This window comes from Dipodomys ordii, unplaced genomic scaffold, assembly GCF_000151885.1.
Source record: "Dipodomys ordii isolate 6190 unplaced genomic scaffold, Dord_2.0 Scaffold2, whole genome shotgun sequence".
NCBI classification, from domain to species: domain Eukaryota; kingdom Metazoa; phylum Chordata; class Mammalia; order Rodentia; family Heteromyidae; genus Dipodomys; species Dipodomys ordii.
In genome coordinates, this window is record NW_012267218.1 from 35,957,359 (window position 1) to 35,983,335 (window position 25,977).

The 25,977-nt window shown below is 39.9% G+C and overlaps 1 protein-coding gene across 1 annotated transcript in view; it reads right to left on the reverse strand.

Annotated features, from left to right (window-relative positions):
- Positions 1-2,023: 2,023 nt before the first annotated feature.
- The window catches only part of Kiaa0586 (KIAA0586 ortholog), a 106,186-nt gene continuing 82,232 nt past the window's right edge, over positions 2,024-25,977 (reverse strand). Inside the window, exon 30 of the mRNA XM_013017235.1 lies at positions 2,024-2,316. Coding sequence (XP_012872689.1) covers positions 2,180-2,316 — 137 coding nt within the window. The 3' untranslated portion in view covers positions 2,024-2,179. The remainder of the gene's footprint in view (positions 2,317-25,977) is intronic.

The following is a 25,977-nucleotide window of genomic DNA, read 5'->3' on the forward strand; positions in this document are numbered from 1 at the left end:
AAGAAAAAAGCCGGAAGTGGCGCTGTGACTCAAGAGCACTAGCCTTGAGCTGAAGAGCTGAGGGACAGTGCCCAGGCCCAGAGTTCAGGCCCCACAACCGGACCCAAAAAAAAAAAAAAAGAAAAGAAAAGCTTGAGGGACTAGGATATAAGCAGAAATACCTGTGGAGGGTTGATATTGTTGAGTTTCCTTAGGTTTTTTTTTTTTTTTTTTTTAATATTTGGTAAGAAAAAGTCTGTAGGCCATGGACTGTTCAGGAAGCTTAAGAAATTACAAACTGGGAAGTGGTGCTGTGGCTCAAGTTGTAGAGTGCTTACCTTGAGCTGAAAAGCTGAGGGACAGTGCCCAGGCCCAGAGTTCAAGCTCCACGACAGACAAAAAAAAAATACAAACTGTTCTTCAGTAATTCTCATCCTTGAGGACACACTAAAGTTGCCTGAAAAGTTTCTTATTTCTCATACCACTGCCTGGATCCCACCCAAGATCAATTAAATTAGAATCCCTGGTATGTAGCCCATGTATTAATATTTTTTTAGTTCCCAGAGGTTCTATGGGAACTTTAAAAACATTTATCTAAGTTATTTAGTGAGTTGAGAGCCACTAAATAACCTACAAAAATGCCCCCCAAAATCAAGAATGACTAATTATACTATGTGCTTGAAAGTCAATGGTGACAGGAAATATTATTATTTCTGGGAGAAAAATTATTTTATTAATGCATGCTGCTTTCTCTGGTGCATAGCCTGCAACGTATGATGCTAAAAACCTATATCAAGATAATAATAATGCCATTTACTCAGCACTTACTTGGTGCCAAGCACGGAGCTTGGCAAAACTCCATCTCAGCCTACTCTATTAATTGCCTTCGGCAAACACATGATCACTAACCTTTTTATTCTGAAGAACAGTAATTGAAGACATCTGACAAGGACAGACTTACTTGCCCATCATAGCACAAGTAGATATTGAAACCAACATTAGCATCTTCATGTGTCTGACTACAAAGCCATGTTCTTTTACTTTTTTTTAGTCATATGTATTTATGTTTGAAAATGTAATAAAGTCACATGCTTCACAGATTCTAGAGTATAAATTTATGAGTAACTATCACTTAGCCATCTGTTCCCATGTAAGTAGTTTCTTAGTTATCTTTCTAAAGTTATTCAAGCGAATACCTGAAAATAACATGTATAGGTACCATGTATCTGGGGCTCACTCCACTTCATTCTAATAGCAGCATACGTCACATATTACTTTTCACATGGCTTTTTTTTTTGAACCCCAAGTTAACAGTACAACATATGCTTTTCAACATATATTATTTTTTGGAGGTATAAGGATTTTAAATCAGGGCCTTCAACTTGAGCCACGTGTGTGTGTGTGCGCGCGTGCGAAAGAGAGAGAGATAGAGAGAGAGAGAACGAGAGAGAGAGAGAGCGAAAACTGGGCCTGGAGGCTGTCCCTTAGCTTTTTCACTCAAGGCTAGTGCTTTACCACTTAAGCCATTTGTAGCTTTTTGGAGGTAATTAGAAATAAGTGTCTTACAGATTTTCCTGCCACAGCTGGCTCCTAAACATGACCCTTAGATCTCAATCTCCTGAACAGCTAGGATTACAGGCATGAGCCAGCCACCTAGTTTGTTTTTAGATAGGGTCCTATACTTCTGCCTAGGCCAGACTCAGACTCAGATCCTTTTACTTCCATCTCCTGGGACGACAAGCATGTGCCACCATGCCTGCCTGTATATACAGTCTTAAATCAATTTTTATACTACACATTATTCTTCTGTACCACGTACAATTAGTGCTTTTTTTAAAAAAAGAATTCCTTAGAGATATTAGATTAATTCTAATTATTTGTTGTTATAAAAATATTAGCGATCTAATTTCTGGAGTATATAAGACAGATAATTGCACTGGCAAAATACATTCCTAGATATCAAAAGTCATGCCCTTTCCACTGCTCCATGCACACTACCTCAGGCTTCTAAGAATCAACTCACAGCCAGAATCCTGATGATTTATATTTATTTTATTCAAAAACATTACAGTTATGCTTTTCATTTTGATGAAAAAATCAGAAATGGCTTCCCTGAATGTGTTCAAAGACCACAAAATAGTCTGAGAAATGGATTTAAGTGAAAGGCATCCATGATCACAGTTCTGGCTCTCACTTCCACTCAGAAGGTGTCTGACTCGGAGGACTCCGTGTCCCTGCACAGAGACTGAGAGTCATTCTCCATATTCACAGAGGGCAGCGTCACGGACATCTTGGCAGGTGCTCTTTGTGAAGTGAAGAGTGGTACTACCTCGCCACCTGCACAGAGGAGAAACTCAATCAGTGGACCAGCATGCTCCCTACCTTAACGCTATACAAGGACTCATCTCCAAGCAAGAATGTGCAGGAGGGAATGTCTTTCTTCAAGTTGTTTGGAATTTGTCAGACAGATAAATCACCCCTTTCCCTCTTCCCACCTTCACTCCTAATGGGTGATAGACATCATTTAAAAAATATACAGTGCTAATAGTTGTGGTACAAATGACCAATGTTAGATAAGATCAGGTAGGGCTAAGAACATAATCTCTGAAATCCAGAGTTCATCTTTTACTGGCTGGCTGGCTCTGAGAAAGTTATTTTACTATTCAAATCTCACCTTTCATGCATGAGGCCCTGGACTTGGTCTCCAGTACAATGATAGAAAAATAAAAAATATTTAAGTAACCAAGAATTTATTTCCTTTCTGTGTTAAGTGGGATAACAGTATCTTGCTTTTCAGAGAATAAGAAATAATATTGATTTTTTTAAAAAGCTAACACGAAATTAGCATTTGGTACATGCTCAAAAACTAGCCATGCACCGGGCACTGGTGGCTCACGCCTGTAATCCTAGCTACTCAGGAAGCTGAGATCTAAGGATTGTGGTTCAAAGCCAGCCCATGAAACTTTTATCTCTAATTAACCACCAGAAAACCAGAAGTGGCACTGTGGCTCAAGTGACACAGCACTCTCCTTGTGCTGAAGAGCTGAAGAACAGTACCCAGGCCCAGAGTTCAAGCCCCATGACAGACAAAACAAAAGCAAAAAACAAAAAAACAAAACTAGTGAGCTGGGTGCTGATGGCTCCCGCCTGTAATCTATCTACTCAGGAGGCTGAGATCTGAGGATCTCGGTTCAAAGCCAGCCTGGGCAAGGAAAAGTCCGTGAGACTCATCTCCAATAAACCACTAGAAAACCGGAAGTGGCGCCGCCGTGGCTCAAGCAGTAGAGCACTCACCTTGAGCTGAAGAGCTGAGGGACAACGCCCAAGCCCAGAGTTCAAGCCCCACCCCCCACCCACCCCCCAAAAAACAAAAAAAACTAGCTATGCTTGTCATAAAAGGCTGCTACTATCACTAGTTACCATTAAGCAAAGTAAGAATTTGCTGTTATAGGAAAAACTTTTTATTTTATTTTTTATTTTTTAAGGAAATAATATATGAGCCCTGTTAAAAAAAGCATTTGAAGGCTGGCATGGTGGGATATGCCTGTAATTCCAGCACTCAGAAGTCTGAGACAGGAGGATTTCAGTTTGAGGACATTCTGGGCTACAAAGAGAGACTTTGCTACACCAAAACAAAAAAGTGGGGTATAGCTCAGTGGCAGGTAGAGCAACTAGTATACAAAGGCTCTGGGGATGTGTGAGTGAAGGAAGCATTGGAAGTCAAAGGCTGCCAAAGAAATTGGCCTTTCCTCTTAACTAGAAAGAGTATGTCATTAGTAATTCTCACTTCTCAGCACATAAGAATGATAGACACTCTAGTAATTTACAGCAGTTATATAAGGAAGGTTATGTTAAAGGAGAAAAATATTGAAAAGCATCGAAATGGTCATTTAAATACTGACATATGACTTAGAAAGCATTTTCTGAAACATAGGTTTTTCTTTGGTATCTTTACATTTAATTAAATACTGGAAAAAAATTCCATCCCAAGGAATGAAAATAATATACTAGCTATTTCAGAGAGGAGGGTAGGCAGAGAAGTGACAGTTTGAATGAAGAATGTATATATATTTAAAAACCCTGTCTATCCCTGACGTCACTCCTCTAAGCTTACAGAACATTACCTAAGAATACAAAGAATGTCAACTTTGGATTATTTAAAAGTATAAAAATTCTCATTTTAAGTTTCCTGTATTGACCACAGACAATAAGAAACAGCTAAAAAACAACTGAACTTTATCAATCTTAAAACTATTTCTGCATTACAGTAATCTTTCTAAAATTCCTTTATGTTTTTCATGTCATTTCCACAATAATAAAAGGGAACTTGGTCCACAATAATAAAAGGGAACTTTCCATTAAGTTTTTATAGGGGCCACAGTAAAATCAGATTGTTTTGAAGATTTCAATGATGACTCAATCACAGCTGTCTAAAATGATCAAGATACTTATAAACAGAAAATTCCTTTCATATTAGGAAGTCTGACAAAGATTATTTTAAACATTATACCATTCCTTTGTTATTTGTATCAATTTTGTTTTTCAAAAGAAAAAGACAGAAAAAAGATAAGATTTCACATTACTTAATAATATCAGAAACTACAAACACTAATAGTGGAAGTAAAGGTATGGCTCAAGTGATAGAATGCAGGCTTTCAGTGGAAAAAATGCTAAAAACTACACCAAAAGTTTTTATAGACATAAATATTATTGGAAGTCTTATATTTTACAGATCCATGATATGGGGGTACAAAAATAATCAAAGGAAGCATCCATCATCAGAACTTACTTTGATAATAAAAAGCACACAATTATGACTAAATCCTACACCAAATTAATATTCCATTCATTCAATTCTTTTTTCTATTTTTTAGTTGGTTATGGGGTTGGATTCAGGGCTTGGGCATTGTCCCTTAGCTCTTTTGTTCAAGGCTAGCACCCTACCACTTTAAGCCAGAGCGCCACTTGCAGTTTTCTGGTTAATTGAGGATAAGAGTCTCACAGAGACTTTTCAGCTCAGGCTCACTTTGAACTATGATCCTCAGATCTCAGTCTCCTGAGTGTTATGTCTGCATAGGAGAACAGCCCCTCCATCCCCCTTCATCTTTTGGCTTTACACTTCCTTTGTTTTTTATTTGCAATTAAAATAACCTTTAGAAAACCTCTTAAGCACCACTTTAATGCAATGTAATAATCCTTTGTAACATCCACCCATTTTTTAACTTTGTCTGCTGGCCACAAGCAGCACTGCTTCTGGTTACAATTAAAGTCAAAAAGCAAATAATTTCAGGAAATATCAATGCCACTGGGAATGTGGCTTAGTGATAGAGTGCTTGCCTAGCATGCATGAAGCCCTGGGTTCAATTCCCCAGTACCACATAAGCAGAAAATGCTGGAAATGGAACTGTGGCTCAAGTGGTAGAGTGTTAACCTCGAGCAAAAGCAGCTCAGGGACAGTGCCCAGGCTCTGAGTTCAAGCCCCAGAACTGGCAAAAACAAAACAAAAAAACAGAAGTGCTTTAGTTTGATAAAAAAGACTACTTTTTTCCCCCGCAGTTTACGTGCTCTCTCACTGTGAGAGGGGAGAGGGGGGGAAGGGAGGAGAGAGAGAGAGAGAGAGAGAGAGAGTTTTAGCTAAGAGAATTCAAGCCCAGGAGAGCTAGCCTTCAAGAGGGAACCCTTAGAGGAGGATCCCTGGGACCCAGCCTGCACCACAATCTCCAGAGCACAAGCCAAAGAGTAGGGGCATTGAGGCTTTATGTAGTCTGATAAGGATGTAGAAGGGGGTCACAGCAAGGACATAGAGTCAAATTCTCAATTCAGGCATCCCCCCCAATGAGAATAGACTGGCCAAAAAGGTGTAGGGGGGTCCCTCTGATGTGGTACATCAAAAAAAAAAAAGAGGAACGGAGGGCCTGTAGACAGAAGTTACTCACAAGACAAGAAGACATACAGAGGAGACAGTGTGGTGGATGCATAGCCAGCAATATTAAAGGAGACAAGTCTGAGGTGGGGTTCCTTAAGCTTTTGGCAGTTTGGGTCTGAGGAGGGGCGGCCAGAAGGCAAATTGACCCTCAGGGAGAGAGAAGAGGAAGGGATATAGCAACTCCTGACACTATCCCCTCCTGGGTTTTGGCATCAGATGTTAGCTTTGCCAAAAGGAGCCTGCCCATGTGGTGTAGGCAGAAAAGAATTTATTGGGGGGAGGGCAAACTGTCAGCTCACACAAGATGGAGGCATGCAGAGCTGGAAGAGAAAAGAGAATAAGAGAGAGAGAGGAGTGGGACCTTGTGGTTGAGAGGGATTATATAGGGAAAGGTGGGGAGATGTGACCACAGTGGATGTGGAAGTGATTTCAGAGCCTGAGAACCTCTCAATGCCCAAAGGAGGCGTGGCCAGGGCAGTTCAGGAAGTGATCTTGGCAGATGAGGAAGTGACCTCGGAGTCTGGGGTCCTTTGCTGACTCACAGTCAGGTGGATTGACAGTCCGGTGATATTGTGTGTGTGTGTGTGTGTGTGTGTGTGTGTGTGTGTTACAGGTGTGAGCTACTGGCACCAGTTCCTTTCTTTCAATTATAATGTTATTTTTTTCCCCTAACATCCCAAAGAAAAATGTTGCTCCTTAAGGTACTTATCTGCCAAAATGTCAAATTCTTTTGACTTCTAATTTCATAAAAGAACTTTATTGCCTCCTCAATTACCCTTAAATAAAAGCCATAGCTGTAAGCAGGAGAAAAGGAGGGAGTGGTTAACAGTGTTTAGAAAGAAATGTACTCATAACCTATGTAATTGTATCTCCCCTGCCCATCACCTTTTACAATAAATTCAATCAATTAATAAAGCCATAGCTTTATATAAGAACTTTATATGTACTTTTATTTTCTATTATATGCCTAAATTTGTTTTTTTTAATTTTTAAGAAATCACAAGTCACAAGGAAGATATCCAATTCAGTCATTGAAAAGTTATTTCTTTCAATTATTGCCTTGTATGTGTATAACAATTCAAAGTTTTGTAAAGATTTTTCCCTCATCGTCTTATTTGACTCTCGCAATAATTCTGGGAAACAGACAAAGTAATCAAAATAAAAGTGGGCTTGAAAAAGGTATATGCTGGGGTTAGGAGGCAGGCACTAGGCCTGAGTTCAGTCCTCAGTACAACAATAAAAATCAAATAAAGACTATCAGGTGCTGATTCATTAAGCACTGTACGTATGGAAGCCACAGGTTTGGAGCTCAGATGTTGCCAAGAAATAGTCTTCACTCTCAGGACTCATCATCTCAAGTACAGGGATGCTTAGTTTAAATTAGGTGCAAGTAGCAGTTGAGCAGGAACTTTAAAGATGTTGAGAAGGTAATAAGGAAAAAGAAAATAAGATGAAATCAGAGCTCTCAGTGAAGTACGGAGGTCAGGTCTGGCCAGTGCCATATTGGCCGCATGGTGGATGGTAGGGTCTGGCATCTTGTCTTTATGCTGGAGGAAGGACCCCCGCCCCCCCATATCACCTGCCTCCTAGGTGACGGGCATGCCCGGACCCCTGGAGGCAAGGGCAGGCACTTGGCTGATAGGTTACTGAATCTGTCAGTCTAGTGCCTGGGACTGGGAATTTGCTGAGGATCTGCCACCTGTGCCTACCTATTTAGGTCCAGACCAGCCTAGCACCAGGACTTCATGCCACGTGTGTCTCCCTGATGGTGTCCTGTGTCCTGTCTCCTGGCTGGTCTCCAGTCATCATGGAGTCCCAGTTCAGCTCTCCACTGGAGCTGAATTGGCTTATTGGTATTTTTTATTTCTTTCCTCTTTAGCATGTTTCCTAGCTGTGTTATGTGTATTTTCATGCTGCAGGCCTTTGTAACAACTGGCGGCTTGCAGCCCGTTAACTGTATAATAAAGACTCCAATATTCTATATTTTAAAATGTGGCTTCTGGGATGATTTACCTTATAACATCAGAACTAAGCTGATGCCTGTAATCCTAGCTGTTAGGAACTCTTAAGGATCTCAGAAGACAGCCTAGGCAGCAAAGTCTGTGAGACTCATCTCCAATTAATCACCATAAAATAAAGCTGGAAGTGGAGCTGTGACTCAAGAGATCAAGAGCTGCCTTGAGCAAAAATGCTCAGGGACAGTGCTCATTCCTTGAGTTCAAGCCCCATGACCAGTGCGCATGTGCATATACACACACAGCTTTCAGAACTCCGATAGCAAAGATAAACCGGAAAAAGGTAAGATATAGTTCAGTGGTAGAGCACTTGCCTAGCATGCACAAGACCCTGGGTTTTATCCTCGGCATCACAAGTGGAAACAAAACAACAAAAGCCTCAAAATACAGACTGAAGGAATGATGACAGATGAGGCTCTAAAGATGATCAGGCACAAATCTCATGCATAATGGGGAATCACAAAAGATTTCAAACAGAAGAATAATCTGAGCAAATGTAAAGCTGGTGACACACACCTATAATCCTAGCTACTCAGGAGGCTGAAATATGAGGGTCATGGCTGAAGCCAGCCTAGACAGACAAATTGGTGAGATTCGTATCTCCAATCAACTAGCAAAAAGGTGCAAGCGGAGGTGGGACTCTTAACAGTTCTATAGAAAATAAAGAGGGAGGATAAGGATCGGTGGCAATAGTCTATGGAAGACTTGGTAGACTCTACCAGCAGAAATACAGTCTAATTATTTGGGAAGTGTACAGAGGTGGGGAGACACTGGGACAACTGATTTCTTTGATGAGTACGAATGTTATTTGACAAGATGTACCAATGGACTTTCCAGCAGGCAACTGAATTCAAAGATTTCAGACGTTAGGGCAATTTTAGAGACAGAATGTGCAGATATCTACGTGGAAAAAATAATTAGAGTAATGGGAACTGCAGTCACTAGGGAAAAAAAATAGAATGAGAAGAACACAATGAGTGAAAAATGAGAATAGAAACGTGGCAAAGAAAATTGAATAAAGAACATAAAGGAACAAAGTAGAGTGGCAGAAAGATGAATGGGAAGAAACTTAGAAAAGTAGAGTCACGCAAGAAATTGGTAGATCTGATTCTGTAACTCACCATCTTTGCCCTATACTAAATTCTTTAATTACCTGCAATACAAATTCTGGTTGTAAAAGGCAATTGAAGGAAGCTCCGTTTAAGCAGTGGTACATAGTGACAGGACAACTAAGGAGAAAAGCAATGACGTTTCGAGCACAAGTCACTAGGACAGATGAGGGCTAGGGAACAAATGAGGTCTGCAGTCCACTCTGGTACATTCCACCCTGTCAGTGTAAGGCTTCTGCAGGGTGGAGGAAAATGTGAGAAGGCTAAGAGCATGGGTCCTGGAACGTAGCAGACTGGATGAATCACTTCATATTCTAGGCATTACTTTGGACTCTGGAGACTGCAGCATGGAAGAAAACAAAGACTTCCATCTCGCTGACTTCACATGTTAGTTGGGTGTAGGACAAGGATAACGAACAAGAAAGTTGACATATGTTAGGATGTGACAGGTGCTTTAGAAAAGCAGTTTCTCACCCATAAAATAACATCAGAGGTTATTATAAGAATTAAATAGTGCTTTACCTAGGGCTGGATGTAACTGGCCAGGAGCTATCGTAGAGAGGCAAGGACACTTCAGGTGGACAATTAAAAGACACTCAGCTTTGGGGAAGGGAGCAGGAATAGTTCACTGACATATACTAAGAAAAAATTTAAAAAAGAGCCCTTTGGAAGGATTCCAAATAGTTTTGCTATTATTTTGAGCTGCAGTTAACTGTATTTTATTTTACTATTGTTATTATAAAGGTGATGTACAAAAGGGTTACAGTTACATAAGTCGTTAGGTAAAGAGTACATTTCTTTTAGGAAAACTGTCACCCTTTCCCTTGCCTTATTTTAATCAACAAGTTATATCACTAAATTTACGTAGGTAACTTTTAAAAGTGTTCATTAAACAAGCACAAATTTAGAACTTTAAAAAAATGCATCTTTTAGACAGGGAACCTTAAAAAAGCAAAAATATCACTTTGATTATTGTTAACAGGCAAAAAGGGTAACATTCATATTGAGTTATGCTTGTCAGAGTTTAGGACTTTTTTTCTTTTTAAGAAAAAGACATAATATTTTTAATAAACCACCGTTAAAGCAAATATAAATCTTCTACTTACATAAAATGTAGTTTGATGCTCTTAAAATTTGACTTGTAAAAGTTTCACAGTCAAGTTATTACTCTATGATGTAATTGTTTCAACAGCTGTTTTCTGACCTAAAAATTGTTCCTCCATTCCCTGGGTTTACCCAGGGAAGCATTAAGCTGGAGATGCCACAGTCAAACCACATGACTGACACTTCCTAAGACATGGTGTGTAACACACTTTTAGACATTAGACAACTTTTGCTTTAAAAATATTGAAAATTATGGCTGGAAAGGTGGCTCAGTGTTAGAGCGCTTGCCTTGCATGCCAGAGGCCCTGGGTTCGATTCCTTAGCACCACATAAGCAAAAAGAAAAAAGCCAGAAGTGGCACTGTGGCTCAAGTGGTAGACCGCTAGCCTTGAGCTGAAGAGCTGAGGGACAGCGCCCAGGCCCAGAGTTCAGGCCCCACAACTGGACCCCCACCAAAAAAAAAAAAAAAATTGAAAATTGGGCTGGGAAGGTGGCTCAGTGGGAGAGTGCTTGCCTTGCATGCATGAGGCCCAGGGTTTGATTCCTCAGCACCACATAAACAAAAAAAGCCGGAAGTGGTGCTGTGGCTCAAGTGGTAGAGCACTAGCCTTGAGCTGAAGAGCTGAGGGACAGCGCCCAGGCCATGTTCAGGCTTCACAACCAACAAACTAAATAAATAAATAAATAAAATCGTAAGAACTGATATGTTTTCTGTTCTTTGCTCTCATGGGTTTATAAAAAGCTAAAATAATTTGTTCTAAGTAACAGAGGTAATTATATGAGATTTTTAACATCTACTAAAGGTATTGTTTACATGTATTTTTAAACTATAAGAATTCTAAAAGCTTTCCAGATTTAGACAATACAATTCAACAGGTTTTAGACTGACTCTACTCCTTAAATAATTTTGTCTCCATTATTATATCTCTGTTATTTGCAACTGAGAGGGACCCAAACAAGGTATTGTTTTAAAGCTACAGGTCACAAGCAAAAGTAAATGGTTCCTCTGTAGCTCCATCTCAAACTCCTCATTCCAACCAAGGGACTCTAGGTGGCACAAGTAATATACAGGAATGTATGGTGGTGTTACAAAATGACTTGCTGGTAGAATGAATTTTTTGCCAGTCCTCTGGGCCTGGGTGCTGTCCCTGAGCTCCTTTTGCTCAAGGCAAGTGCTCCATCACTTGAGTCACAGTTCCACTTCCAGCCTTTTCTGTGATTAATTAGAGATAAGAATATCAAGGAACTTTCGTGTCTAGGCTGGCTTCATACCACAATCCTCAGATTTCAGTTTCCAGACTTGCTAGGAATACAGGTATAAGCCACCATTGCCTAGCAATGGTGGAATGAATTTTGATTGTACCTGGTTTGGGTTTTTCCATGTGTAGTTTCTTTTCTTTCTTTTCTTCCCCCCCCCTGCCTCCCCCCCAGGTAAAGGTGATAGAGCATGTGGCATAAACATGCCATGGGAAGAAGGCAGTTTAGCCCATGTCTGCCATCTTGGTTGTCTTCATATGTGTAGTTTCTTATAAACTGTATATTTAAAATACAATTAAGCCAGGCATCAATAGGCTCACACCTGTAGTCCTTGCTACTCAGGAAGCTGAGATCTGAGGCTCACCATTTGAAGCCAGCCAGGGCAGGAAAGTCTGTGAGAATCTTATTTCTACTAAATTACTGCCCCCCCAAAAAGAAAAGCCACAAGCAGAACTGTAGCTCAAGTGGTAGAGTGTTAGCCTTGAGCAAAAAGCTCTGGGGGAGCACCCAGGTCCCAAGGTCAAGCAACACACACATCACACACACACACATACACACATGCATGCATACACATACATGCACTACAATTAAGAAAGTAGACACATGTAATAATCATTAAACCAAGTATGTGATGGATCTTAACACAGGGTCGATGGACAGCTGACTGAAAAAAAATCTATGTATACGCTGAAATTTTATAGGAATTATTTTCATGTAGGCAGTTTGGGAAGGAGATAGGTGGTCACAGCTTTCAGTGTCTTAAAGGGGTCTGACTCCCCAGCTTATAAGAATCATTGGCTACTGGGGCTGGGAAGGTGGCTCAGTGGTAGAGTGCTCGCCTAGTGTGCATGAGGCCCTCAGTACCACATACACAGAAAAAGCCAGAAATGGCACTGCAGCTCAAGTGGCAGAGTGCTCACCTTGAGCTGAAGAGTTGAGGGTCAGCACCCAGGCCCAGAGTTCAAGACCCACAACCGACAAAAAAAAAAAAAAAAGAATCATTGGCTAACATCCAAGCCCAATGGGCAAGCAAATCATGTTCTGCATTGTTTTCCCAGCAGTTCCTTTTTCATTAACTGTAGATGCTTTATTTTCTAAAGGCAACTTGATTGCAGCACTTACCAAATTGCACAGTAATTATTTCTTTATGCATGTGTCATTTCTTTTGGACAGTATAGTTCTTTGGTCTGGACAGGGATTGATAGCCTTTGTCTTGGAACACCTACTGGGCACAGGCAGTACACTCCCTAGTAGTCTATTGCTTGTTAAATAAATACCCCATTTAACCAGCAACTATCTGATTTGCTGCTTTAGTCTACAGAGCTGTGGTATGATACTGGACCCATTCTGGGCATTGAAATGAGTGTGGAGTCAAATAAACTGCTTCTTTCTAGAAAGTCTATGGTTCTTCTTGCTAACAGCTTGGTTGCAGTCACACTGACTTGTCTTTAAAGTTAGCTATTAGTTCCAGCAGTGCAGTTGCTTCCCAGCTGTGTGTGGAAGTTAGTGTTTCAGCTGTGTTTTATTGGGTTCTTGAGGCATTTTTTCCTGTCCACCTTCATCTTATCCGCTCTTGCTTCAATTCCTTATGTAAGCAAGCTGCTAAACAACCCTGCTGGATTCAGTTCTCCTCACATACTTAAGGCAGCCTGCAGATTTCGCAACATCCTATCAACAATTGAGAACAAATACTACAGGTCCCAATGAAGAAGGTGCCTGGTCACTGTGAGGTTAAGTATGGTGGGTAATGTTTTATTGACTCTGCTTTCCATCATCTCAGTTAAATATTTTTTTCTTTCATGTTTAAAAGGGTGTTTTAAAATGTTATAACAGTCTTATCCTAAAACATGTTTTAGATGCATAAATCCTATTGCACTTTTTTTTGAGGTTGCTATTGCTTCTGTTTTTCAGATGAGTTGACAAATGCTTATTTTAAAATTTACAATTTAAGATAAAAATAAAAGTAGTTCCTATAGGAGGAATAAATGTACCAGCACCTGTAAAAACAACTCCAATTCTTTTTCCTTAAAAAAGAGCAATAGTTAATGTGGAAGATTTGTTTCTTCTTATGCCAGGTTCCAGCTGCTTCACTTTGTTTAAAACTGACTTCAAAGTTTAAACACTATCCTGTCCCAACAAATAGCTTCTCTTAGATAGAATTATCTTCAGTACTGTCCTCAGTGCTCTGAATACGACACCTGCAGCCTTCTAATTCAACATTTTATAAACTGCCCAAAGGAAAAGATTTTTTTTTTCTGCTGTCCCTAACTTATGCCTTTTGGAGAGCTGAGTTTTTTTTTTTTGTTTTTTTTGGTCCGGTTGTGGGGCCTGAACTCTGGGCCTGAGCACTGTCCCTCAGCCCTTCAGCTCAAGGCTAGTGCTCTACCACTTGAGCCACAGCGCCACTTCCAGCTTTTTTCTTTTTGCTTATGTGGTGCTGAGGAATTGAACCCAGGGCCTCTGGCATGCAAGGCAAGCGCTCTACCACTGAGCCAACTTCCCAGCCCGAGAGCTGAGTTTTTAGTCCATGAAGGAGGTCCCAAACCTCGGTGAACTTATATACATTTCAGAAAATTTAAAAGTTCTTCTAAAAAAATGAAAATCAGTATTTTCATTGTGCAGATGAAAAGAAAAAAAAAGAAATCACAAGGAAAAGAAAAGGTTTGAACAGCTTCAAGTTCAAAAATTCTTAAGGTTAAAAAAAAAGCTTACCTTTAAATACAGATGCACGGTACAAACTAGGCTCAATTTGTGTCCGATCTGTATCACCTGGCAAAGTTACATAAATTTTTTTTTTTCAGAGAAAATCAGTTAAGCATACAACCATGATGCATTCTATTTACTAAAAATAAAATAAAACAAAACAAAACAAAGGCACTCTGTCACCTCTCATAAAAGAAGGAAGTTAAACAGTTAAATGTGAGTGACTCAACAGAAAAGTAACCACCTAAGGGATAGTTATTCATGAGCTGAAGATGAGAATTTGGGAAAGAGGAAGCAAAGGAGATAAGTAAACTTGTAATTAAATAAAAATGTAAACTATATAAAATTTTTAAAAATTGAAGAAAAACTCATGATCTGCTTCATCCAATGTTAAATTTCTTTTTAATGGATTCTCTTAAAGATTTAATCATTTCCAAAAGTAGTTTACAACTTCCTTCTCTTTAGATCAGCCTGGGACAAACTGTTCAAAATAATCTATACAAAACAACCAATAAAGTTATCAGGGAGAAAAGAAAAGCAACAAATTATTTTAAGCCAAAGCAAAAATTTAATATTAAAATGAGCAACAAGGAAAACAACAATGAACAACAAATCTCTTTTCTTGGCTAAAGAATTAGAAAGCAGAAAAAAAGTTCAACGAAGAGAAATACTAGCATGTACACAGGTTGAGCATCCCTAATCAAAAAATCTGAAAACAAAAAATGCTCCAATGAGCCAGGCGCTGGTGGCTCCTGCCTGTAATCCTAGCTACTCAGGAGGCTGAGATCTGAGGCTCGCTCACAGCCAGCTAGGGCAGAAAAGTCCCTTTGAGACTTAATCTCCAATTAACCACTCAAAAACCAGAAATGGAGTGATGTACCAAAGTGGTAGAAGGTAGCCTTAAGCAAAGGAGCTGAGGGACAGCACCCAGACCCTGAGTTCAAGCTCTATGACCATCACCACCAACAAAAATGCTCCAGAGGATGAACCTGGAATAAATTATGTTAAGTAAGGTAAGCCAAGCTCATAGATAAAAGGTTCATATTTTCTCTCATATGTGGAAGCTAGATCTAAAATACTCAGAGACAAGACTCTAGGCATTCACTCTTCGGGGAGGAACACAAACACATTATGCCTATCTATCTATGTGCTCTGATCATATAAAATAATATTTATTGAATGAACTCTAGGGAATGGAAAAGATTTTTCTTTGTTGTTGTCTTTGTTTTCTTTTATGTCTTGTTTGTTTTTGGGTGGGTAAAGGGAACGCTCAGATGTGGAGGGACAAAGGGTGAACAAATGCAGCAGTGGTACTCACTAGACATTATGTTGAAAATGAACTATACAACTTGTAGATGGAGACGGGAGGGAAAAATCAGGAGAGAGTGAGGGAAGAGGTGACATTGCCCCAAAAGAAATATACACATTAACTGACTTATGTAACTGAAACTGGTTTGTATGTCACCTATATAATAATAACAACATTTTTTACAAAAGCTCCAAAATCTGAAACTTTTTGAAGGCCAACATAATTCCACAGGTGTAAAATTCCATAACCTCACGTGAAGACAGTCAAAACTCAGGCACATTAAAAATATTTTATAAAAAGATTTTCAGGCCATGTGCTCGGGTATACATGAAACATAAATGAATTTTATGTTTAGACTTGGATCCTATTCTCCAAAGAATTTACATACAAATATTCCAAAAATTAAAAAAATTTAAAACTGCAACATTTCTGGTCCCACACAAAAAGGATGTGGTTAAGAGAAGATACAACAGGGCCTGGGCCTATATTGATGTCATACTGTTAATTTGTGCTTAGAAACAGAGCCAATCAACAAACTCTGTGTATGTTACTTCAAACAAGTATTTTTCCCCTCTTTTTTTCTGGTGCTGGGTTTGAATCCAGATACCACACTTGCTCTGCTTGCTTGGCTCATGCTCTACTGTTTGAACCATACCTCCAGCTCTGCCTTCTGCTGATTATTTGGAGATGAAATCTCATGACTTGTCAGCCTGGACTGGCTTTAAACTGCAATACTAGGCATCTCAACCTTCTGAGTAGCTAGGATTACAGGAATAAACCACCAACATCCAGCTTCAAATTCTTAGGACACAGCCATAAGGAAAAAATTTATAATGTAGTACAATCAGTATCCTTTTTCTAATTTTTTCTAAGATTAAAAAAAAAAATCAGCCCGGTATGGTGGCTTACACCTGTAATCCTAGTTACTCAGGAAGCTGATCATGGTTCAGAGCCAGCCTGGGAAGGAAAGTCCTCCATGAAGATCCTTATCTCTAATTAACCACCAGAAAACCAGAAGTAGAGCTGTGGCTCAAAGTGGTAGGGTGCTAACCTTAAGCAAAAGAGCTCAGGGATAATGCCCCGGCCCTGAGTTCAAGCCCATGGTCAACAAAAAGAGAGAAAGAAAGAAAGAAAGAGTTGTTGCTCAAGGTTTCACGTCACATGAATTTCAGACAGATTTTATAAGAAGGTAAAATATTTCAATGAACAAGATTATCTGCATTTCTTATTTCATTACACTGAGCAATATAGTCTCATTGTGGTAAGCATTCATGTTAAACTATTATACTAAGATAATATACTATATACTATGATATATAATACAATTAAAATAAAATAAACAATAGCTAATATAATATACTAAACCTAAATTAAAAACATTAAAATATGAAATGCACAGTATAGATCAATGAACAAAAACAAAGTTCTAGAGGAAAATGTAGTTTTGTAAGCTTAAGAATATGGTAAATACAAGATAATTGTATATTTGAAATCTAGAACTAGATCATTGAACATGCAACTGTGATAATACTTTTTACACATTTTTTAAATGCATGAACAATGTTTATAGTGATGCTAAGTATTAGATGCTATCTCTCTTACTTCCTTAGGCTCCCAAGAGTTAGAGAAAGAAAGAGAAGTTACTTCTTGGACCCTCCAGTTTATCAGCTGCCTTTCAGAGTCTATGCAGGACAAAGCACAGACAGTAAAAACATGAAAACAAATGTGTCGGCACTGTGGCACACAGAGATCCTTACATTGAATATCCATTTGTTTGCATCAAATAAAATAAAATGGCAGTCTTTTCTGAGTCTCAGATTCTCCCAATATAAATGCAACCCTGGCCTGAATAATCGGGCTTATTAAGGATCTTAAAGAGTATGTCACACATATAAGTGATGTACATAAACAGTAATTTCAGTATACCCTTGGTATATGTGGGTATGTTTCCAAGGAGACCAAAGTTGGGGAAATGCTCAGGATGCAAGGTTCTGTGCCAAGGATACTTGACTGACTTTTCCCATACCAGCACCTAACACTAAAAGCAAGCTGACAAAGCTCAAATTTTCATTTATCACTTCAATTAAGAATATTAACTTTTGCCTTACTTTTTGGGCATCATTTGCTTTTGGAGGCAGATTTTCACAAAGATAAAAGCAGATCCCACAATGATTTAAACACAAACTGAGATGAGAAAATGCCTATTCAATTTATACATGCCTACTATCATTTTTCTAGAAATTCTGAGTAGGTAGTACTCACTGGAACTTAGATCACAAAATACCCATGAATGTAATTTACTTTTTTATCTTGACCACAGAAAACAGACTTGTTAACTTTTATTTAAATGTCTTAAGACAACACAAAATAAAGAACGAGTGATGTTGGAGTCAGGAAGACCAGGGAATCAGGGGTACTGAGACCTGTCACCTGTTCACATTCTGCCTCTTCTACAGTCACCTGATTTCAACACTTTAGACTTTCGTTTGAAGAATCAGAGTAACTGCTCCCCAATGGCGCCAATTAAAAGCCAGCTATGGGGCTAGATGCAATGATTCATGTCTATAATTCCAGCTACTCCAAAGGTGGAGACCAGGAATTGTGGTTTGAGGCCAGCATGGGCAAAAATTAATGAGATTCCTTCCCTCTAGTATCCAGAGATGGTGGTTCATGCCTCATTCTAGCTATAAATAGGTGAGGGCAAAACACATGACTCTCCCACACACGGACCTGTCCCCTGACTTTAGAGGTCCTTCAGACTAGCCCACCGCGAAGGCTCTCTAGACTGGCTGCTTCCCCACCAATACCCTAGAATCAGCAGGAAGTAGGAAAAGCAGCTGGTCCTTTGTTGTTGTTCCTTTTCTCTAACAGCAGTTAGGGTTGCCTCTTCAGAGGAGGTAAAAATGACAGAAGTTAGTAGAAAAGCAGCCAATCTGGGATAAGCAGGCCTATACAGCTTGCTGATAACAGGATATACTGACACACCAGGACTGATGGGACCAAGGATATGGGGGCAGGGAGCTACAGAAAAATGAGGACACAAGGACAGACAGTAAATCTTTGGCATCACAACCTTACAGAACACAGAAAGGAGGTCTACCAATCGGAAAGCCTTTTATTTTTATTTATTTATTTTTTTGTCGGTCGTGGGGCTTGAACTCTAGGCCTGGGCGCTGTCCCTCAGCTCTTCAGCTCAAGGCGAGCGCTCTACCACTTGAGCTACAGAGCCACTTCCAGTTTTCTGGTGGTTTATTGGAGATAGGAGTCTCACGGTCTCTCTTGCCCGGGCTGGCTTTGAACCGCGATCCTCAGATCTCAGCCTCCTGAGTAGCTAGGATTACAGGCGTGAGCCACCAGCGCCCGGCTTTTCGGAAAGCCTTTTAATTCTCACTGTTTAACCCAAGACCAAGCTCTCCAAGGAAAACAGGATGGCAGAAGACAACCCAAGATGGCAGACATGAGCTACATTGCCATCTTCCCATGGCTTCTCTATGCCAAATACTTTCTTTCTCTGTCAGATTTCATTTTTAATAAATGTTTCCATCACTTCTCCTGAAACAACAACAAAAATCTGAAAACAACTAAAACAAGAAGGACTGGAGATATGGATAAAGTGGTAGGGCTCCTGCCTAGGAAGCATGACACCATGAGTTCAAAGCCCAGTACTATTAAAAATAATAATAATAATAATGGATTGGGAATGTAGCTCAGTGATCTAGCTTTTGCTTAGCAGGCATCTAAGGGAAGGGAAGGGAAGGGAAGAGAAGGGAAGGGAAGGAAAGGGAAAGGAGGGGAAGGGGAGGGGAGGGGAGGGGAAGGGAGAGAGACAGAGACAAAGGAAAGAAAAGAAAGAGAAAGAGAGAGAAAGAAAGAGAGAGAAAGAAAGAGTGGAGGAGAAAGGAGGAGGAGAGAGGGAGGGGGAGAGAGGGAGGGGGAGAAAAGGAGAGAGGGACAAAGGGAGAAAGGAAGGAAAGAAAGAAGTAAGCAAGAAAGCTGTGCTTTATAACGTCTGTACTCTTGCATTTAGAATCTGTGTAATTTAAGTTAGGCATTGGTGGCTTATTCATCAATGGTCCAGTGAATTTTGCTAAATGGTTTAAACTGTTTTTTAAAGTAGCTGTATACTAGTGATTCATGACTGTAATCCTAGCTACTCAAGAGGCTGCGATCTGAGGATTGTGGGTCAAAGCCAGCCAAGGGCAGATAAATTAACTACCAAATTAACTACTGACTGACTGCCAAAAAAGCCAGAAGTAGAGAGCTCAAGAGACACAATACCCGCCTTGGGTGGAAAAAGTCAGGCAAGAGCACAAGACCCTGAGATCCAGCCTCAGTATCAGTAGGCATGTATGCACATGAACATGAGTGAACACTCATGCACACACAGGGACATGCGCGCGTGCACACACGCATACACACAAAATTATAATTTGGGCTTAAAAGATCTGCTAGCTTTTTTTTTTTTTTGGTCGTGGGGCTTGAACTCTGGGCCTGGGCGCTGTCCCTGTGCTCTTCAGCTCAAGGCGAGTGCTCTACTGCTGAAGCCACAACATCATTTCCGGTTTTCTAGTGGTTTATTGGAGATAAGAGTCTCATGGATATTTCTGCCCCGGCTGGCTTTGAACCGCAGATCTCAGCCTCCTGAGTAGATAGTATTACAGACGTGAGCCACCGGCGACCGGCTTCTGCTAGCTCTTTAATGATCTTTAATAAGAATAATTGGCATAACAATACCTAAACCTATAAATCTTTAAATTATTGTGTTAAATTCTTTATGGATTGATTATGTAAGAAAACTATGTAGTACTATCAGACTGCAAATTGCAAAACATGAATATAAAGCTCTTAAAAACAAATTTTGTGTGTGTGCCAGTAGTGAGGCTTGAACTCAAAGCTGAAGTGTTGGTCCCTCAGAATTTTTACTCAAGGCTGGCCTACTTGAGCCACAGTTCCACTTCGGGCTTTTGTTTGGTGGTTGTTAGTTGTAGATAAAAATCTCATGCATGGGCTGGGAAAGTGGCTCAGTGGTAGAGCGCTTGCCTTGCATGCCTGAGGCCCTGGGTTTGATTCCTCAGCACCACATAAGCAAAAAGAAAAAAGCCGGAAGTGGCGCTGTGGCTCAAGTGGTAGAGCGCTAGCCTTGAGCTGAAGAGCTGAGGGACAGCACCCAGGCCCAGAGTTCAGGCCCCACGACCGGACCCCCCTGAAAAAAAAAGAAAAAAAAAGTCTCATGCACTTTGCTGCCCAGGCTGGCTTGGAACTGTGATCCTCAGATCTCAGTTTCCAGAGTAGATATGATTACAGGTGTGAGTCATTATTGTGGGCCAGCTGAAAAAAATGAGTATTTTTAACACACAAAAGGAAACATGTATTTCTAAATCCAACATGGAGTTATCTAAAATTACTAACACTCAGGGTAGCTCCACTTTTATACTACTTTGAGTTTACTGAAAAACAAATTCTAAGGGGTTTGAACTCAGGGCTGTTCCTGAGCTTTCTTTCTTTCTTTTTTTGCTCAACGTTAGCAGTCTATCACTTGAACCACCACTTCACTTCTGGGTTTTTTGGTGGTTACTTGGAGAGAAAGAGCCTCACAGGAAGGCTGGGCTGACTTCAAACCTCTATTCTCCTATCTCAGTGAGCCACCAATGCCTGGCTGGGGTTAGTACTTTTAAACCAGTAACCTTGCAAGTTAAGTTAGTTGCTGGCTGCATATCTATTAGGTATGTCAACTCTCTTAAATAATAACATATTTTTAAATGGTATCCTGACTGCATTAAAAACTTATATCCAGCAGTAGAGAAGTTGATTATTAATTCAGCAAATAGATTACCTACCTATTCTGAATGCAGACCATGATTTATTTGAATAATTATAACTTGTTAAAAAGCACTCAAATACTTGAATGTGTTGCTGTGTAGTGTTATGATAGAGTGCCTGCCTTTTAGAGGCAAGAATGTCTAGAGGGACATTCCAGCATGAAAATATGGTGGAGAATGAGATTGTACGTTTTAGCAGACTTTATCTGTTTATCTGTTATGCACTTCCTGTTGGTTCCGCAGCCTGTGAAACAGCTACTAAAACAAATTCCTCTAAGATGATTCTTTATAAAAGCATGCCACCATGGTTTCTAAACTAATAGAATGTTGAAAATCATCATTGGCCTGCTTGTGAAAGAAGCCAGACATACTGCATGATTTCATTCACCTCAAGTACAGAAACAAGAAACTATTAGAGCCACGCTTTCATCCTTGTAGGGAGGAAAGCTGTGACTAAAAAAGAACACCAGAGGCTTTGAGGAATGCTTACACACACACACACATACACACACACACACGCGCGCGCGCGCACACAGACACACACACAGGCGCGCACACACACACGCACGCACACACATTTACAGTGCTGGCAGTAGAACCCAGGGCCTTGTGTATACTACCATATACTCTCCCCTGTGAGCTATGCTGCCAGCCTATAATCTTGTTTCTTGAGCTGAGCACTGATTGTGCAAATGTGTCCAGTTTGTGACAATTCTTTCAGTTGTATATTTATGCTATATGTACCCTTTCTGTGTGTATATATGTATATATATATACACACATACATACATATCAGAAAGTTAAAATTTAAAAAAAACCCTCAATATGTTAACAATTAAAAAGGTAGTTGTATTACTATTATTATTATTTGGGGGGGGGAGAATCGAGATTTGAATTCAGGGCCTTTCACTTGCTAGTAAGCACTACCACTTTATTTATGCCTCCAGCCTTTTTTGCTTTAGGTTTTCAGACAGGGTCTTGTAGTTTATACTGTACTGGTTCAGGGGCTAGCCTCTGAGGGCTAGCCTCAGACCACAATCCTCCTACTTATACCTCCCCTCTACACTCATATCATAATCCTTATATGCATACCTCCTGCACATCTGGGATTGCATCTGTGGACCACCATACCAAATTAGTTTACAGAGATAGAAGTCTCATTAACTTCTAGTCCAGACTGACCTTGTTTTGTGATTCTCTTGATTTTAGCCTCTTAAATAGCTGGGATTACAGATATGAACCACTATATTCCCTTTACACTGTTTTCCAGTGGTGAAATTATCAAATGATTAGGTAGCCTTTAACATCAAGTAGTTAAGCACCTGCTCCACAACCCTATACCTCTGACCTTGAAGGTGAATTCTCTTAAAATCTGACATAAATTTATAGTGAGCTAAATCTATTCTGAAACAGAAGGTGAGTTTTTGTTAATGTTGTTCTAGTTTCTCACACAGATTACCATCTAGGATTACTACTATTTATTGGTCAATGACAGCTAGCCATTCAATTTAATTGAAAGCAAATTGCAATTTTTTTTTTTGGCTGGGGTTTGAACTGAGCCTGTGCTTGCTATCTCCCAGCCATACTTCATCCATTTTGTAATTGTTATTTTTGAGATAGGCTCTGGTGTCATGCCCTAGTACATATCTAGGTCATATCTGCCCATTTTAGTCTTCCCCAAGATAGCTAAGATGACAGGCATGAGCCACTACACACAGCTCTCCACTGAGAAGGGGTCTCAGAACTACTTCTGCCCTAGGTGACCTCAGACCCTGATCCTCCCACTCTCAGCCTCCTAAGTCATTAGCACTGCCTATAATCCAACTTTAAATAGTCTTGAAAACATTTCTGAAATCTAAATACATTTACATTTTCTAAACGCACATTTAATTTCTTTTTTTTGGTACATAAGAGGTTTATAAAGCAATGCCACTGTAACTACATTTGAACGTATTTAAAACTCTTACTAAATGATAACTCTTAACTGATGATGATATATCAGAGAAAGCCACTATTAAAATCTTTCCATATGAAGGCACCAACCCGTGGAAATATCTCTGTGCTGCATTCAGCACATAAATGTGGTACTTGCCCCTTAATGAAGAATGATTATACAGTAAAGGAAAACTTGTCCCAGAAAACCACCCACTGGTGCTCAATGACAACACATTGTCCTTGGACCTTACTGTGCTATTTTTCTCCAGACATGCCGAATATCTTGCAAATCAGAGTACAAAAAATAAAACTGAGATTTGAATACCTCTCCCTCCACCCCCAATCTTTCTATAAAGTATATTGGAGATCTGGGTTTGGTAGCACATGCCTATAATCCCAGCATTCAGGAAGCTAAGGTAGAAGAATGAGTTTGAGGTCAGCCAGGGCTACACTGAGAGACCTTATCCAAACAAAGTAAATGTCATGTGATAGCTACAAGGCTGAGGGCAAGGCAACCCACTAATATTTATTAAGCAGGTTGAGGATGAATGCTTTTATGATGCACCTCATTTTTCTGACATGGAGATCCTTCCTAAATATGAAAACCTTAATTATGACCTCTACTTATCAGTAAAAAGTAGTGAATTATCTGTGATCTTCGAAATAGGGTTTGCCGTATCTAGCCACTCCTAACAGAATTTGGAAACAAAAAATTAGATCTGACATACTAATTAGTTCACTTTCCCAAGGTCAGACCTAGTAACTTCTAAAAGAGTGAAAGAATGAAAAATGAGCTTTCAAATACAGGAAGCCCCTGGAAAATCAGAACAACAACATTCCATGTAGTAAAACAAGAGCTTTAAAGGTTTTCTAAGTTCCAGGGGGAGGGGGAGGAGAGGGCTTCTGCTCACTGCACACACACGCCATCAGTGGGAATGAGGGCCAGTCCAAGTTCTCTGCTACCTCGTTCCCACTACCCGGGGTAATAGTTCCAAGCTGTGAGGCCCAGCTGTGTAGGCCCTGCCAGCCAGGCCATCACAGCAGGGCTTTGATAGCATGGGGCCTGAAGTGTCAGGATATAGAGAAGGCAGCCGTCGTTGGCTGTGAAAACAGTCTGATACAAACCAGATGGGAACTTACTAGATGGGCAACACAAAGGAAAACAATTGGCTCATTCAACAAAGTCAGGCTCTGGCCCCAGAGAATTCACAGAAGACAATAACAGTCACCCCGGAGTAGATGCAAACAAGAAACAGCCATGTGGTTACAGTTTAAAGAATTGTTTTTCCTCAGACTAAACAAAGTTTTGATTTCTAATTCTTGTATCCATTCATTGTAGTTTGAGGTAAGCCTTCTTTCTGCCAAAGACAAATCCTTCATTTCCCCAATATACACTTTGGTGACATTGAGAGAAATATATGGGGACACAGAAACTAATTTTGTGTTGCTTCCTGTAAAATGGTATGAACCCAGGCTGAACTATTTCAGGAAACTGGTATATTTAGGACATGACTGATCACATTGACATAGTAATTGGAAATATCTCACATAATATTTCCAGGGCTTCCTAAGCCATGGTTTGTGTTAATGGAGGTAAGATGACAGGAAAGGTAATGATCACAAGGTCTCAGAACTATATTTCTACCTAAACAATGGCTCTGACATCATCAGGTTACAGTATTATTGCAATTATACGTAAAAGAGAAGAGCTCCCTATTCTCCACCTACCTACTCAGGACCGACAATTAGGCTTTAAGATACTTTTTGGCAATAACATTTCATTTCAGGACTTTTATTAAATATGTATTATATTCTACATACTCAGTATGCATGATTTACAGATGTACATATAATTTTTTCTATTTTTAAGAGTCATTTGTTTTTTTTTTCACAAATTCTTCTACTGGAAACCACAGCTCAACTTAAACTTGTGCCTGTAACACTCACTCTGTAAAGGCTGGGGCTGTACCACAGTGGTAAAGCCTGTAGTTTAGTATGTATAAGGCCTTGGGGTCAATCCTCACACCAGTAAAAACCATGAATAAATCTGGAATCACCATTCTTAGGTGATGGCTAAGGGGCCATCAAGGGAAACTGCTTATACAGCATTTGTCATGTACATATTTGGAAAAATCTTATAACTCTGATCTGTTTGTTTTAGGCTTTTATAAGAAGAAAAATTAACACTGAGTGAATCTCATAATGGTGAGGACTGCTGATGTATGTGAGGTGGATCAGGATTTCCACTCGCACTGGCTGCACAGGCTGCATGACTACACTGAGGCCACACAGTGAAAGCACCTCCCCTGCTCTACCAGCCCTTTCAGCCCAGGTCAAGGCAATGGGAAACCAGAGAAGCAGAGGGTGGGGGGAATCAAAAGTAGAGGTGTGTGTGTGGCATTTCCCACCAGGGCTATTTTCCCCTGCACTCTGCTGTGTACACTCTACTAACATATCATTTTTTAAAAGTAAAAATTAGTTTGTGCAATGGTACTAACTGGGCATTTTGGCTATATCTAATTATCAAATCCAAGAAATTGATGCTTATATCACCATAAGCTGAATTCCAATGTGAAAAGTAGGAAAGGGAAAACTAAGAAAATGTGTTGTCTTATATAAAAGAACCAAGGGTAAATACTGCATTCATCAATGATTCAATCAATTTTGTTAAATGTGTTAAAACATTTTTTTAAGCTGGGCACTGGTGGCCCACGCCTGTAATCCTAGCTACTCAGGAGGCTGAGATCTGAGGATCACAGTTCAAAGCCAGCCTGGGCAGGAAAGTCCATGAGACTCTTATCTCCAACAAACCACTAGAAAA